The sequence below is a fragment of the Melopsittacus undulatus genome, chromosome 9 (genome assembly GCF_012275295.1).
Source record: "Melopsittacus undulatus isolate bMelUnd1 chromosome 9, bMelUnd1.mat.Z, whole genome shotgun sequence".
In the NCBI taxonomy this organism is placed as follows: domain Eukaryota; kingdom Metazoa; phylum Chordata; class Aves; order Psittaciformes; family Psittaculidae; genus Melopsittacus; species Melopsittacus undulatus.
In genome coordinates this window covers 26,253,244-26,267,665 of record NC_047535.1, presented here as the reverse complement: position 1 = coordinate 26,267,665, position 14,422 = coordinate 26,253,244, and the positions used below count along the sequence as shown (strand labels likewise).

Genomic DNA, 14,422 nt, shown 5'->3' with positions numbered 1-14,422 from the left:
GTGGGTGCGGTCTCCGCGAATCAGTGGGGTGGAGATGCCATTGCTAACATGGAGTCAGTGGCTTTGGTGGCGCCGGTGACGGCGCTGGAGTTCGCGGGGGATGTGTTGCTGGCGGGTGAGCACCGGCACCGGCTGGGGCTGCTGGAGGTAGCAGGACCAGCGGAGGCTGACGCGGTGTCCCACAGGCACGGGCCCGGAGGTGGTGGCGTTCCGACTCAGCGGAGGCGGGATAGCGGCGCGACGGAACGTGCTGCGTGAGGCCAGCGTGCTGGGGCTGAGGCCGGACCGCGACCCCGGGGCGGCGGCGGGGCGGGTGGCGGTGTTCGGTGGGCGCTGGCTGGCGGTGCTGGGTGTGCGGGCCGGCGGGGCGCGGTTGGCTGTGTGCGGCGGCGGCGAGGTGCGGGCGGTGCGGGAGCGGGTGTGGGAGGTGCGGTGGGTCCCGGGCGGGCTGTTGGTGCTGGCGCTGGGCAGCGGGACCGTGGCGCTGTACGAGTGGCGGGGCGGTGGGCGCTGGCTGCGGTGGGCGAGCTGCGACGGGACCGGGGCGCTGCGCTGCGCCGTGCTGGCGGGCACGGGCTGGAAGCGGCTGGCGCTGGCGGCCGGGACGGCGATGGGGACAGTGGTGGTGTGGCGGGTGGCAGCGGCCAAGGTCCCGCAGATGCGGCTGTGTGGGCACTGTGGCACGGTACTGGCGCTCTGCTACTCAGCGCCGCGGGGACTGCTCGCTTCTGCCTCCGAGGACCGCAGTGTGCGGCTCTGGGCTGTGGGTGACCTGAGTGGCGAGCAGGGGGCTTGGGACGGCTCCTGCCTGCTCGTGTGCTACGGGCACGGTGCGCGGGTGGCCGCCGTGGTGCTGCGGGGTCAGTGCCCGGTCAGCGCCGGTGAAGACGGTGCCTGCCTGGAGTGGGACGACGGCGGCTACGTGTGGCGGAACCGGCGCGGTCACCGCGGGGCTCTGCGCGCCCTGGCTCTACGTCCCGCCGGCGGCTGCCTCGCCACGGGCGGCGATGACGGCGGCGTCCGGCTCTGGCGGCCCCGGCGGGCGGCCGCGGCCTCGGCGACGAAGCTGGGGTGTCCGCTGCGGCCGCGGTCTGTGCTGCTGGCTGGGCCGCGGCGGGTGCTGGTGCTGGGGGAGGCGGGCGGGCTGGTGGCCTACGAGGCGGCGTCGGGGCGCTGGGCTCCAGTGCTGCCCCCCGCTGCCGGCGGGCCCCGTGCGATGCTGGCGGCCGCCCCGCTGCCCGATGGGGAGGACACGCTCTGTGCCCTGGCCGGTGGCGATGGGCGACTCCTGCTCTTCTCCCTGAGCTGCCCCGGGGACACCACCGAGCTGAGACTGTTCGAGGGGGCCGTGCACGGGCTGGGCTGGGCCCCCCACCCTGGGCTGCCGCCCAGTGCCTCCTCCCTGCTGGCCTCCGGGCCCGACGGAGAGATGCTGTGGCTGAATGTCACCCACCGGCCCGGGCGGGCACCCCGGGTGCAGGTCATGGGACGGTACCTGCTGCCACTCTGCAAGCAGCGCTGGCATACCTGTGCAGCATTCCTGCAAGGACAGCTCCTGCTCTGTGGGGACCGCCGGGGGTCCCTCCTCCTCTTCCCGTGCAGCAGGTCCTCAGGACAGGCTGCGGAAAGCACCAGCATTGCCAGTGGCAACACTGACCCGGTTGTCGAGGATGCCACCAACCGTGTCTGTGAGGATACCAGCAGTGAGCTGGAGCTGTCTTGCTTGTCACACAAAGAAGCTCTTCCCCTCGAGGCCCCGCTGTCAGTGCTCTTTGGGCTTCATGGGAAGACTGGGGTTACCTCAGTGACCTGCCATGGGGGCTACATTTACAGCACAGGCCGGGACGGGGTGTACCGGCAGCTCCGTGTGCGGGACCAGCAGCTGGAGGTACTGTGGAAGCACAGGCCCTGCAAAGGGCTGCAGTGGATCGAAGAGCTGCGCTTCACCACAGATGGGGACCTGCTAGTTCTGGGTTTTCACGCTGACAACTTCGTGGTGTGGAGCAGCCGGATGGGTGAGAACCTCCACTGCATCCCCTGCGGTGGGGGGCACCGCTCCTGGAGCTACTGCAGCAGCCCCGAGGCCGAGACTGTTGCTTTCGTCAAGTGTGGGGATGTGCTGCTGTACCAGTGTGGGGTTGAGCCCCGTGAGCAGCAGGTGCTGCTGCCGTCACTGCACGGGCGGGAGATTACCTGCGTGCGGCGCCTCGGTGCAGTGGAGGTGCCTGGCCGTGCTGCCATTAACGTCTTTGTCACGGGCAGTGAGGATACCACGGCCTGTGTTCTGGTGCTCAGTGAGTGCTCCCAGGCTGCTGTGCCCCTTGCCCGGCTCAGTGACCACGTTTCCAGTGTGAGGGCACTGGTGCTGGCTGGTCCCGTGGGACCTGGTGAGGAAGGCTTTGATGATGAGGGTTTGTCCACCCTGCTCTTCTCTGCGGGGGGCCGGGCGCAGATCGAGTGCTACCGGCTGCTGTGTGCTGCGGACCCAGCCTCCGAAGGTGCTGTTGGCTGCCAGGTCATCCACGTGGCTTCCCACCGGCTGGACGAGCACTGGGAGCGGAAGAAGAATAGGCACAAGCTCGTCAAGATGGACCCAGAGACAAGGTGGTGCTCAGGGCCTGCTCAAGGTGGGGTTAGCGGTGACCATGGTCCAGGAGGGTGGTGGGAATAGCACTGGGATACCTGCTCTGTGCAGCTATGGGCTCAGCTGGGGCAGAAGGACATGGTATGGCTTCATGTGCTCATCCCTGGTGCCCTGTATCCAGTGGCTGAGCCTTGAGGGGCTTTAGGAGTTAGAGAAAGCCTTGGTCTTTCTTTGTACCTTCTCTGAGTGCTTAGAGCTGTGTCCGGTGCTAGTCTTGGGCTGCTCAGTTGGGCCTCCTGTACCCTAGGCCACAGGCATCACTGAGGCGTTGGTGAGCATCGTGTGTTTCCTGCAGGTATATGTCCCTCTCAGTCATACCTGGGACCAGCACCAAGCAGATGCCGACTCCCTGGAAGTTCCTGGCTGCCGCCTGCAGTGATGGATCAGTCCGGTGAGAAGCTGTTGTGAGGGAGAATGGAGTTGGGGCTGATGACCAGAGAGGAGCAGGCGCCACAGGGGAGGCTGCTGCCACGGCTGTGGCCTGCTCTGAGCCAGGAGCAGGACAGTGCACAGTGGGCAGTGGAGGCAGAGGTGCACAGAGCCCCCTTCTCGCACACCCAACTGTCCTCTGCTTCATTGCAGGGTCTTCAGGCTGCTGGAGGCCGCCCGGAAGCTGGTGTTGGTGGCAGAGTCATTTCATCACCAGCGCTGCGTGCTGAAGGTGGAGGCGTTCCTGCACACACGGGCAGGAGGGGAGAGGTGAACCTGGAATGTTGTGCTGCAGCCCATGGGGCTCTGGGGAGAAGTGCTGGTGCTTGCAGGGGTGGCAGCAGGTGGAGGGAAGGGTGAAATCAGCCTGTTGTGGCTACTCTGATCTACCTAGATCTCAGTGGGGACCCTCAGGGCTGTGGCCAGAGGCTCCCCAACACCTTTCCAGGAGGCACCTCCTGTGCAGCGCAGCCACTGACGGCGGCATCGCCTTCTGGGACATCACCAGCCCCATCATGGATGCAGTGGATGCCCTGAACAAAGCAGAGGGAGAAGTGAAGCCCTTGTGTGAGTGCAGTGGCCAGTGGCTCTGTGCTGCCTCCTGTAGATGCCACACTGGTGGCTCCCCTGCTCCCTATGACCAAGGTGACCATCACTCTCCTACTGACCCTGTTTCTCCAGCTCTGGGAGCCCCACTGCTCACTGTGATGGCCCATAGCTGTGGCGTGAACAGCCTGCACATCTATGAAACACTGGAGGGACGGTACCTGGTGGCCAGTGGCAGTGATGATGGCTCCATCCACATCTGCCTGCTGGAGGTCACCCTAGATGGGGACAACCCCATGGCGGGGACCTGCCTGCACATTCTGGAGCTGGTGGCCCAGCCCTTTGCCCATGCTGCGCATGTGATGGGGATCCGGGTGCTGCGGCCAGACCTGCTGCTCTCTGCCTCGGTGGACCAGCGCCTGATTCTGTGGCAGCATGGCCCGAGGGGCCTGGAAGAGCTCAGCACAACCTTCTTCAATGTGCCTGACCTGGCTGAGCTGGACTGCTGGGAGGGGATAGAGGCCAGTGGGGAGCAGTGGCTCTATTGTGTGCTCTGTGGGCAGGGGCTGGAGATGCTGCGTGGCACAATGCCCCCAGAGCCCCCTCCATCAGAGCCTCCCCAGTAGCAGGGCAAGTGTGGCCCAATCGGTTCCCTGCACTTGTGCTGGGCCCACTACCACGGCCTCTGTGCCACCCTCCATGCTGATGTGCCCTTGAGGGCACAGGCATGCTTGGCTCCTTGGGGACAGCGCAGCCACACCTGCAGTGCTCAAGGCTGGTAATCTCAGGGGGGAAAGCAGAGTTGACCCCTCCTGGACAAGCTGCAGCTCCCCAGGCAATAAAGGAGGAGTGGGGTCCACAGCCTAACCTGCCCAGGAGGAATTCCTTCACCCCAAGATGGGAGGAACCCATGTCCAGGCTTTCCAGCCCTAGTCCCGTAGAGGATTGAGTGCTTGAGGGCAGCAGGAGGGCAAGACTGGGCAATGGTGCAGCATGTAGCAGGCTGCAGCTTCTGGTCTTTGGGATAGGGCCCTGTGGAACAGCCCTGCCCCTGCATTGCTGGGGACTGTACTGACACAAGTAGGGATAGGTTCTTTGGAGCCCCACATGGGACTCTGTTAGAATCAGGCACACACACATGCATTTGTCCAGCAGCAAATGTATTGGACCCCAGTGTCGGGGCCTGGGCCAGGGATCAATAGGAGCTGCCTGCCAGCAAGAAGCAACCTTCAATAAACAGCTTGGAAGAAAGCACAGTTGGTGCCTGGCTTTGTGGTACGTGGTCTCTAGTGCTGCTTCTCCCAGTACTCCCTAGTCTGACTTGCAGGGCACTCCAGCATCCTCCCTTCTGGTGGTTGAACATGGCATACCAGGTGCATGTAGCCAAACACCCAAACTTCATGGGCTGAGGCATGTCCTGACCCCTCTGTCTGAGAGTGGAGCAGCCCCTCACCCTTCTGGGGAGGATGTGTCCTTCTTCTTCCCCTCGTGGTGTTCTGATGCCTGTCACACTGTGACATGGCTCTCAAGGATTGTTTCAGATTTGGTTGAGGGGTGGGAGGTGCGGTGTGCCCAGTGTGCTGTGGAACACGTCCTGTACTGCTGCCAGCAGCTGGAGACGGGCAAACATCTCAAAGAGATGAGGAAACAGCTTGTGGGAACAAAAGCAGTGACTCGGGGCTGGTGATTGTATGGCCCTTCAGGCTGGCGCTGGAGGCACTGCTGCTTCTCTGCCCTATGTATGGATCCTTGAGGGGGTGGTGCAAGGCTGCATTGTGCTACAGGCACCCCAACGCCTGTTTCATATGTGGCTGCTGTACACATGTAATGCAGCCCCAGGACTTTATGGGTGGGATGTCCAACTCACCCCCAGGGTGTGCACCCAGCTGTAGTAGAAGACGAAATCCATGCTGAGCTAGATCAGGAACTTGCATACCTGCAAGACAGAATTTCTGCTGGTTTAGTGGGGTCTGGCCATCCTTGGCAGCCCTTCTCCACCCCAAGCGCAGCAAGAGCAGCGCCAGGGGCTCTGCAGTCTCACCTTGGTGTTGCCCCTGCATTGCTCACCAGTGGGCAGCACCTTAGCCAGCAGGTAGCCTTGCCCTAGTCTGGGACTGGTGGAGCAGCACCCATGACTGCTATGGCATGTGCACTTACTGCTTCTGTGTTGCCTGTGATCCGGATCCCCTTGGTGGGTGTGGGCAGCTGTGCTGCTTGCTGCAGGACTTCAGGGAAGGGCAAAAGATATTTGAAGAGCGGGAGCCATTCACCTTGGAAAAGGATTGTGTCAGAGGGCTGGGTCCTCCCAGCCAGCAGCATCATCAGAGCTAGTCCCCACATTCCCCTTACCAGCACTCACCTCTTCACGGAGGCAGAAGTTCAGCTCTGAGGGTGGCTAAGGTCGGTACATGCCTGGAAAGGAGGTGGGAGGCTGCTGTGGTGCCTAAAAAAGCCCTGTGGCTCCAGGCGTGAGGAACTGCCCTGCAGTGGCCATGAGGGTTGCAGGTGATGCTCACCCTGCTTCACAACCTGCTGGAAGTTGTCGAGGAGCATGGCCAGGCGGGCACAGTTGTACATCACAAAGACTTGGTTCCCTTGGTGGAGATGCTGCTGTCCTCCAGGTCCAGGGTGATCTGGGTGCAGAGACAAGTCACAGTCCAGGCTGCTCCACTGCTGTGTGCCTGTCTCTGTCACGGTTTGTCTCTGTGCAAACCACTGTCCTACCTGACTGCAGTGAGCAGTGCTCAGCATCTCAAACCTGATGGCAGCCACTGTGAGGGTTATCGATCACCTCAGTCCAGGCCTTATGTGTGGAGGTGGCATTAGCACAGATCACTCCATTTCCATGAACCATCACCCCCTGCACCCAAGCAGGACACCCTTTCCAGAGCCAGGGAGCTCCAGTGGAAGCTGGGGACCACCACACCAGCCCTGGGCCTCATCTGCAGGTGCTGCTCTGTGCCATGGAACATTACACACCTTCCCCCAACCATGGTCAGCACTGGGTCCATCATGGAGGGGAGAGAGAGCACCACGCAGCCTGGGGGGACTCAGAGGGGTGGTGGAGATGGCAATGGAGCAGCACCCATGTGTGGAGCTGCTGAGCAAACCCTCACCTTGTGCAAACTCCCTGTACTTCATCACAGAGGCTTTGTGCATCTGGCGCTTTTGAAGCCTGGGAGGAACACAGCCTCTCACAGACACAGTTCACCCCAGGGTAGATACCACCCTCCACCCTGCACCTCTGCAGCACCCAACTCCTGCTGCTGCCTTTCCTCCTGGCAGCACTGAGGGCAACAGAAGCAGCACTGCTGGAGGACACAGGGACTGGGGTTGAGCAGCTCCAGTCCTCTGCAAACAGCCCTGAGGCCATGAAAAGCAGACTAAAGGGACTGCACAGAACTCTCCGTGCTCATCAGCTCAATCAGTGTGGCTGCCTGTTTGCCAATGGGGTGAGTAGAGCACAGGCAGCCTCAGCAAGAGAGCAACACAGCAGGCACCTTGCTACACACCAACTTGCTGGAGATACTGGTCTGCCCCAGTGGGTGATGAGGGGTTTGTCACCTTCACTGGCCCACAGGTGAGGTATTTCAGAGAGAGAGAGGCTAGAGCAGGGGTCAGAAACTCTGAAGCTCCCCTAGAATGCAGTATTGAGCTGGGCTAAAGACAGCCCTGTTCAAGCTGTGTCTGCGTCATGAAGTGATTTGGATTGGAAGGGACCTTAAAGCTCATCTAGTGCAGGGACTGAAGGAGGCCGGCTGAGCACAGGGATGATGGGACTGACAGTGAGGAGGGTGGGAGGTTCCTCACCTGCAAAGCTGTGTGAGGTCCTGGATCCAGAATCCTCCAGAGCAGATCCAGTTGCTGCTGCAGGAATTCGACCTCACAGGTCACCACATGCACGGTGCTGCAACAGCTCCCCTTGCCTCCAGCCTGCAGCAGAGCACAATGGGGAGCTCACATGATGTTGCACAGGAAGAAGGGAATGATGTCTGTGAAATGGGGGGCCCGCAGGCACACAGGTTTACTCACTGTACATTCAGAGAAGCTTGCTGACCTCAACCATGGACTGCAGCTTCCCCTCCGTCACTGGAAGGAAGAACACTCAGTGCAGCGCACAAACATTTACTCAACCCCAGCAACTTGCACCATCGGGTCTGCCCCAAGCTCAAACCAGATGAAAGAAAAATAAGAGAGGGAGGGAACTGGGATCACCCCCCCCCCCCCCCCCCCCCCCCCCCCCCCCATTTTCTATAAAAACAACTGGAAAACAAGGGAACAGGCCTGTTTGCAGCCATTCTCCTCCCCACATGTCAGACTAAGCTGCTGCACACGAGGATCACCAAGAAGCACATCCAGATTAGGGTCGTACCCCAACAGGACCTGCTGCTCTACAAAGCCCTTCAGCTTCAGGCACTGATGCTTCACAAAGCCTGAGAAGGCTTTTGAGGAAGGGAAGAAGGTATTGAGAGTGCAAAAGAGAACTCGGTGGCAGCACTTTGTCCACCTCTTCTTGACTGCCGTGATTGGGAAGACATGAGGTGTGGGCATGGTCGGAGCAGGTCGTGCTCTTCAGGGGGATTGCACGGTGAGCTCTGAGGCACTCCCGAGCAGCAATGCTCGAGTGGAGATGGCCAAAGGGTTGTGGCCATGCAAAGCATCGCTGTGAACTGAGATCTTTGTTCCCTGCACTGGTCAGCACTGTAGGTGACGGAGCTCTTGAATACCCTGGTGTCAGAAGGCTGAGCGAAATGTCAGGAAGCTGTGGGAGAAGGGAACCATGAGCACCAGAGTCTGGCCTGGTTACAAAGAGGAGGATATTCAGAAGGGTGTAACCACATTAATTTATTCTTTTTGTGCAGAGGGCCCGAAGTTATTTTGTAAATCAATAGACCTCAGTGAAGAAAGAGATGGTTGGGAAGACAGACGTAGGTTATTGCTTGAGGTGAGTGCTTTAACATCTGTTACTCAGTAACTGCATCCCTGAGGAAAAGGATTTGGGGTGCTGGCTAAAAAATCAACATGACGCAGCAGTGTGCGCTTGCAACCCAGAAACCAACCGTGTCCCGGGCCGCATCCAAAGGAGAGTGGCCAGCAGGTGGAGAGAAGGGGTTCTTCCCCTCTACTCCGCTCTGATGAGATCCCCCTGCAGTCCTGCATCCAGCTCTGGAGCCCTCTGTACAGGAAAGACATGGACCTGTTGGAGAGGGTCCAGAGGAGGGCCACAGAAACCCTCAGAGGGATGGAGCACCTCTCCTCTGAGGAAAGGCTAAGAAGGTTGGGTTTCTTGAGCCTGGAGAAGACAAGACTCCGAGGAGCCCTTACTGCAGCCTTCCCGTTCTTAAAAGGGGCCTGTAAGAAAGATGGGGAGAGACTTTTATAGCAGGGCCTGTTGTGATAGCATGAGGGGTAATGCCTTTAAGCTAAAAGAGGGAAGAGGGAGGCTGGAGGTGAGGAAGAAATTCTTTAGAGTGAGGGTGGTAAAATCCTGGCACAGGCTGCCCAGAGAGACGGTAGATGCCCCATCCCTGGAGACATTCGAGGCCATGCTGGGTGTGATTCGAGGCAGTCTGATTTAGTTGAAGAAGTCCCTGCTCATTGCAGGGGTGTTGGACTGGATGACCATTGAAGGTCCAGGCAACACAAACTATTCCGCGATTAATTTATTCGTACTCTGGTTGTGCCCGAGCCAGGGTCTGGTGTTTGTCCTGGTGTCGCAGGTGGATTCTTCAGGGAAGTCATCCTTGGTGGGCTGACAATTGAAGGAAAGTCACAGGGGAAGCAAAAGGTGATAAAGTAATAGTGGAAGGGTAATGGGAGTCACAGAAATCGTTTAGATTGGAGAAGGCCCTAAAGGTCGGCGAGTCCAACCGTTAACTGAACATTGCCGCGTCCACCAGGAAACCATGTCCTGAGCTGGCCCCGACTCTGCACTTGCTGCTGGAGCAGCCGCCCCTGTGGCGCGGGTGCCGAGGAATTGGGTCCCTGCCCGTGTGCTTCACAGCCAGCCCTGTGATGCAGTGGCCGTGTCACAGTGGGTGGTGTGTGGCCGAGGGTGCCCCTGCCCGTATCCGGGGTGCCTGCGTGCCAGCGGCGCTGATGTCACAGTGGCCACAGTGAGCGGTGGCAGGCCTATAAAAAGGGGAGGCTGGGCACAGGTGTCACTGCGACCCGGTGAGGTGCGGAGAGGGCAGGGCAGAGACGGGGCTCTCAGGGAGCTGCAGAGGGAGGAGGGGTCTCGAGACCACAGGGCTCTGGGCCTGTGCTGCGAGCTCACCCGTGTCTTGCTTCTCCCTCAGAGGTAGCAGAGGAGCATTTGGAGAAGACGCCCCAGCACTGCTGGGACGGGGACTCTCCAAACACCCACCGTTCATTTCTTTCACATCTGCAAGGAACTCTAAGACACCTGACTCGATGGAGCAGGGTGAGAGCAAAGTCCCCCGCCTACAGCCTGGCAGAGGGACTCTTGGGACGGTCAGCGTGGGGCCAGGAGCATTGGCAGGGGGTGTCAAGAGCTCCCAAGCCACCCTTGGGGAGGGCCCCTACTCTCTTTGGCAAGCGGGACCCAGCTGGGCAGCGGGCACCCACTGGGACACCCATGCCTGCAATGCCCTTTGCTCCCCAAGGCTTCCAGCCCTGCCCAGCAGCCAGCTAGGCAGGGACAGAGCAGCCCTTGGGGGCAATCCCTCGGGGACGTGCCCCCGGCCCCACAGAGGTGCTCATTCCCACTGGCATTTGCTCTCTCCCCTCCAGCATGTGTGCTGTGTTACCGGTCAGAGACAGAGCTGGACATCTGCGGGCGACTAGAGGACTTTGAAGGGACCCATGTCCATTTATTTTGCCTAGTGAGTTCCTCTGGGGCTGGCTGCAGCTTTGCGGGACACCGGCCCTGCCGCACGCCCCTCATCAGCTCCTCGTCTCGTCTCTTCTCTTCTGCAGATTTTTGCCAACACAATTAATTATGAAAGGAGTGAAGAGGATGAACCCATGCAATCTCTCACTGCGTACATTTCACGTACAGTCCAGCAGGCAGCCCAAAGGGTGAGGATCCGAGAGGATCGGGGAGATTTGTGCCAGGAGATGTTTGCGGGAGCTTAGTGCAGATGCCAAGAACAAATTCCAAGCCCTTCCACCAAGCTCTGGGACAAAAGTCTTGCTCCCAGCAGCTGCAGAGGCTCCAGCACACAGGAGCCTGCTCTGCCAGGCAGATCTGTGACCCAGCAGTGGCCACATCCCACGCCCTGCCCCTGAGGTGCGGGTCTGGCTGTGGAGGCCCTGAGGCTGCCGCTGATGGGGCTGCTGTGCTCTTTCCAGGACTGCTTTGTGTGTGGTGAGAGGGGGGCCACCATCACCTGCCATGCGACGGGCTGCAACCGCAGGTTCCATCTCCCCTGTGCCACGGAGGGTGGATGCATCACCCAGTATTTCCTACCGCACAGGTACCTCCTCCCCCTCCTCGCCATCACCACGGAAGAGCCCAGCGCTTCTCATCTCACCCATCTTTTTCCTTCTTCCCCTAGGTGCTTCTGCTGGGAGCACTGCCCACAGCAGGAAGAGGAGGTGGCTCCAGAGAACACCACCTGCCTCATCTGCCTGAACCCTGTTGAAGGCAGAACAACCTATGGGACCATGGTGTGCCCAGTGTGCAAACATGCCTGGTTCCACAGGGCCTGCATCCAGGTAGGAGCCATTCCCTCGCCCCAGGCACGGCAGCCTCAGCAACAGCAGAGCCTCACTCATGCTCCTTGTGTTTCTCCTGCAGAGACAGGCTCTTTGCGCCGGCATATTTTGCTTACGGTGCCCTCTCTGTAACAATAGGAATATATTTCTCACGGAAATGATGTTCCTGGGGATCCAAATCCCCGCAAGGTTGGTGTCACCCTGCCCGGCACTCTGCCACACCTGGACCTGCCGCAGCAGCTGTGGCCCTTCGCTGTCCCCTAAGCCTGGCCTCAAGCTCCATGGAGGAGTAGGAGACACGGTGTGGGGGGAAGAGCGGGGAGGCCCTGCATCTGCCGTGTGCCAGGGCAGCAGGGGCTCATCAGTTTTCCTTTCTCCATCAGACAAGCGTCATGGGAGGCCAACAATGCATACGCAGAACTGTACCAGAGGCACAGGAGCTGTGATGCCAGGGAGTGCCTTTGTCCAGGAGGCAGGGAGGAGGCAGAGCGAGAGGGGTAAGGTGCCAAAGCTGCACGCCGGGGCTGGGGATGGGATGTCTGCCTCAGCAAGGGCTTGAAGCAGAAGGGCTGAGAGCAAGAGCTCTCCTGGACGATGCCGTGCTCCGGGCGCTTTATCCTCAGAGCCATGAACCCGTTTCTTTCCCCAGGCCCTGGCAGCTGCTCCTGTGCGGCTCCTGCGCTGCTGAGGGCACGCACAGACGCTGCTCCAACTTGGGGACCAGCAGGGAGAGATGGGAGTGTGACAGCTGTGCTGGCACGGGCACCTGTAAGTGTCAAAGCACCTGGATGGGCCGGGGCCAGGGGCCCTGCAAGGCACAGAAGTGGGTGGCTTTTGTGGGCTTGGCTCCAGGAAGGGCTGGGGCACGGCTCTGGCCTATGCTGCCCCAGGCCTAGTAGCCGTACCCTTGACCTTCCTTCTTCCCCTTGCAGGCTCCAGAGTCAGCCCAGAGCTCGATGGTCCCAGCACCAGCACCGCAGCAGCATCGGGGCAGACTCTGGGACCTCCAGCACAGGAGACCATCAGGCCCAGCACTAGCAAACAGTTGGAATCGAGGCCATTGCGTGGTTTCCCAGTGCCTGAGCACAGCAGCCGCTCCAGCCCCCCTGGGCCTCAGCGACGACGGAACCGAGCCCGGTGTGATCGTCACATCCACACTCCCTATACACGACCAGCAAGACAGCGGGAGAGAAGCCAAGCTGCGAGCAGCACCCACAGCCAGGCATCTGAGACCCACAGCCGCAGCACCACTGGGCAGCAGCCATCGGCATCGTCCCATGGCTCCACAGCAGTGGAAAGAAGAAGGATGTCCGGAGCCCCTGGGCCCATCCGGGTGCGAGACCATTCCCGCTTGCAGCGTTGTGCCCGAACTCCCTACACACGGCCCACAAGACATGGCAACAGCAGCCTCACGCCAGCAGCACCAGCTGAGAGGGGCCCCGGCAGCCAGGCTGCACCCAGGCTGTCCCAGAGATCGCCAGCCCGTGCGAGCCACAGCCGCAGCAGCAGAAGACGGCGGCCATCAGCATCATCCCGTGGCTCCAGAGCACGCCAAAGGCGTAGCACCTCAAGATCCACGGGGCCCGTGCGGGTGCGAGACCGCTCCCGCTGGCGACGTCGGGCCCAAACTCCCACCATGCGGCGCAAAAGACGCCGTGAGGGCAGCCACACACCAGCACCACGTGCAAAAAGGTGGGCCTGCAAACGGGCTGTGCCGGGGCTATCCCAGCGCCCCGAAGAACGAGTGACCAGCAGTTCCAGCAGTGACAGCCAGGAGCCATCGCTGTCCTCCTCTAGCTCCCAGCAATCAGGGAGCAGGAGCCCCAGCAGTGAGAGCCAGGAGTCATTGCTGTCCTCCTCTAGCTCCCAGCAATCAGGGAGCAGAAGCTCCAGAAGTCACAGCCAGGAGTCATCGCTGTCCTCCTCTAGCTCCCAGCAATCAGGGAGCAGGAGCCCCAGCAGTGACCGCCAGGAGTCATCGCTGTCCTCCTCTAGCTCCCAGCAATCAGGGAGCAGGAGCCCCAGCAGTGACAGCCAGGAGTCATCGCTGTCCTCCTCTAGCTCCCAGCAATCAGGGAGCAGAAGCTCCAGAAGTCACAGCCAGGAGTCATCGCTGTCCTCCTCTAGCTCCCAGCAATCAGGGAGCAGAAGCTCCAGAAGTCACAGCCAGGAGTCATCGCTGTCCTCCTATGGCTCCCAAGAATCAGAGAGCAGCAGTGATAGGCAGGCGGCAGGTCCCTGGTACTAAACATCAGCCGTTCCTGGCACTGCGGCACTGGGGCCATACCACGGCTCCCCAGTGTGTGAGAGCAGCAGCGGCTCCAGCCCCCAGGGGCCCGAGCCATGGTGAAAGTGCTCCCAGTTGAACTGTCAGACCAAACAGCCTGCACGCGGCCCAGAAGACAGCAGGAGAGAAGCCAACCGGCAGCACCACGTGGTGAAAGGAGCACCCACAGCCAGGAAGTGCGGGGCTGTCCCAGTGCTCACCGATACCTGAGCCCAGCAGCCCCAGCAGGCAGCTGCCATCAGTGGCATCCTCTGGCTTCGCAGCACCGGAATGCGACAGCAGCTCCCTCCCCACTAAGCCCATGTGGGTGTGAGACATCTCCCACTTGCAACATCGGGCCCGGACTCCCAACAGGTGGCCCGGGTTCCTCTGTGGGACCAACCGTGCTTCATCTCTGAGCGACAGCTCTGATCCCCCTCCATTGGCACAATAAAGGTGGCCCTTCATCTCTGGACTGGGAGATTCGAGGCTCATTGGTTGGCTTTCTCCTCCTCTGCTCCCTTTCTCGAGGGGCAGCGTCAGGGCCTGGGTGTCTTCAGCAACATTTTTTTATAGGATGTTGTATTGGGTTACTGTGGTGTAATGTCCTGCCTGAGATACTATTTCTTGGGAGCCTTCCAGCCTGGACTTGGGCTAATGGAATGTGACACTAACTCTTCCCATGCTGAATGTCCAGAACGTGCTAGATCCTTCTTCTTCTCCAAAGATGATGAACGCCTAAGAGGTATTAACACGACTTAGTCACCCTCTTTTCGACAAGTTATCTAGACATTTTGGATCCTTTCAGGCATATGTATCTGATAGTTGATTGTTTTCAGTGTTTCTGATGTTCTTGT

At 60.3% G+C, this 14,422-nt stretch overlaps 2 protein-coding genes across 2 annotated transcripts; both read left to right on the top strand.

The window, feature by feature from the left end:
• The first annotated feature begins 15 nt into the window (after nucleotides 1-15).
• Nucleotides 16-4,875, top strand: WDR6 (WD repeat domain 6). The gene is made up of 6 exons (XM_034066468.1): nucleotides 16-115; nucleotides 186-2,604; nucleotides 2,940-3,035; nucleotides 3,227-3,343; nucleotides 3,522-3,640; nucleotides 3,755-4,875. Exons 1-6 carry the CDS (start codon nucleotides 49-51, stop codon nucleotides 4,243-4,245), a joined length of 3,309 nt encoding a protein of 1,102 aa, XP_033922359.1. The 5' UTR covers nucleotides 16-48; the 3' UTR covers nucleotides 4,246-4,875.
• A 6,830-nt stretch (nucleotides 4,876-11,705) lies between these two features.
• On the top strand, nucleotides 11,706-13,547 carry LOC101879765 (uncharacterized serine-rich protein C215.13). Its single transcript, XM_034066192.1, has 2 exons — nucleotides 11,706-11,796; nucleotides 12,232-13,547. Exons 1-2 carry the CDS (start codon nucleotides 11,706-11,708, stop codon nucleotides 13,545-13,547), a joined length of 1,407 nt encoding a protein of 468 aa, XP_033922083.1.
• The last annotated feature ends 875 nt before the right edge of the window (nucleotides 13,548-14,422 follow it).

What these genes read in the sequence shown, in the direction of transcription:
- WDR6 (XM_034066468.1), top strand. Translation starts at nt 49, where the DNA reads ATGGAGTCAGTGGCTTTGGTGGCGCCGGTGACGGCGCTGGAGTTCGCG. An exon ending in GGGGGATGTGTTGCTGGCGG is followed by an intron (nt 116 to 185) that starts GTGAGCACCGGC and finishes GGTGTCCCACAG; the next exon opens with GCACGGGCCCGGAGGTGGTG. An exon ending in AAGATGGACCCAGAGACAAG is followed by an intron (nt 2,605 to 2,939) that starts GTGGTGCTCAGG and finishes TGTTTCCTGCAG; the next exon opens with GTATATGTCCCTCTCAGTCA.
- LOC101879765 (XM_034066192.1), top strand. Translation starts at nt 11,706, where the DNA reads ATGCATACGCAGAACTGTACCAGAGGCACAGGAGCTGTGATGCCAGGG. An exon ending in GAGGAGGCAGAGCGAGAGGG is followed by an intron (nt 11,797 to 12,231) that starts GTAAGGTGCCAA and finishes TTCCCCTTGCAG; the next exon opens with GCTCCAGAGTCAGCCCAGAG.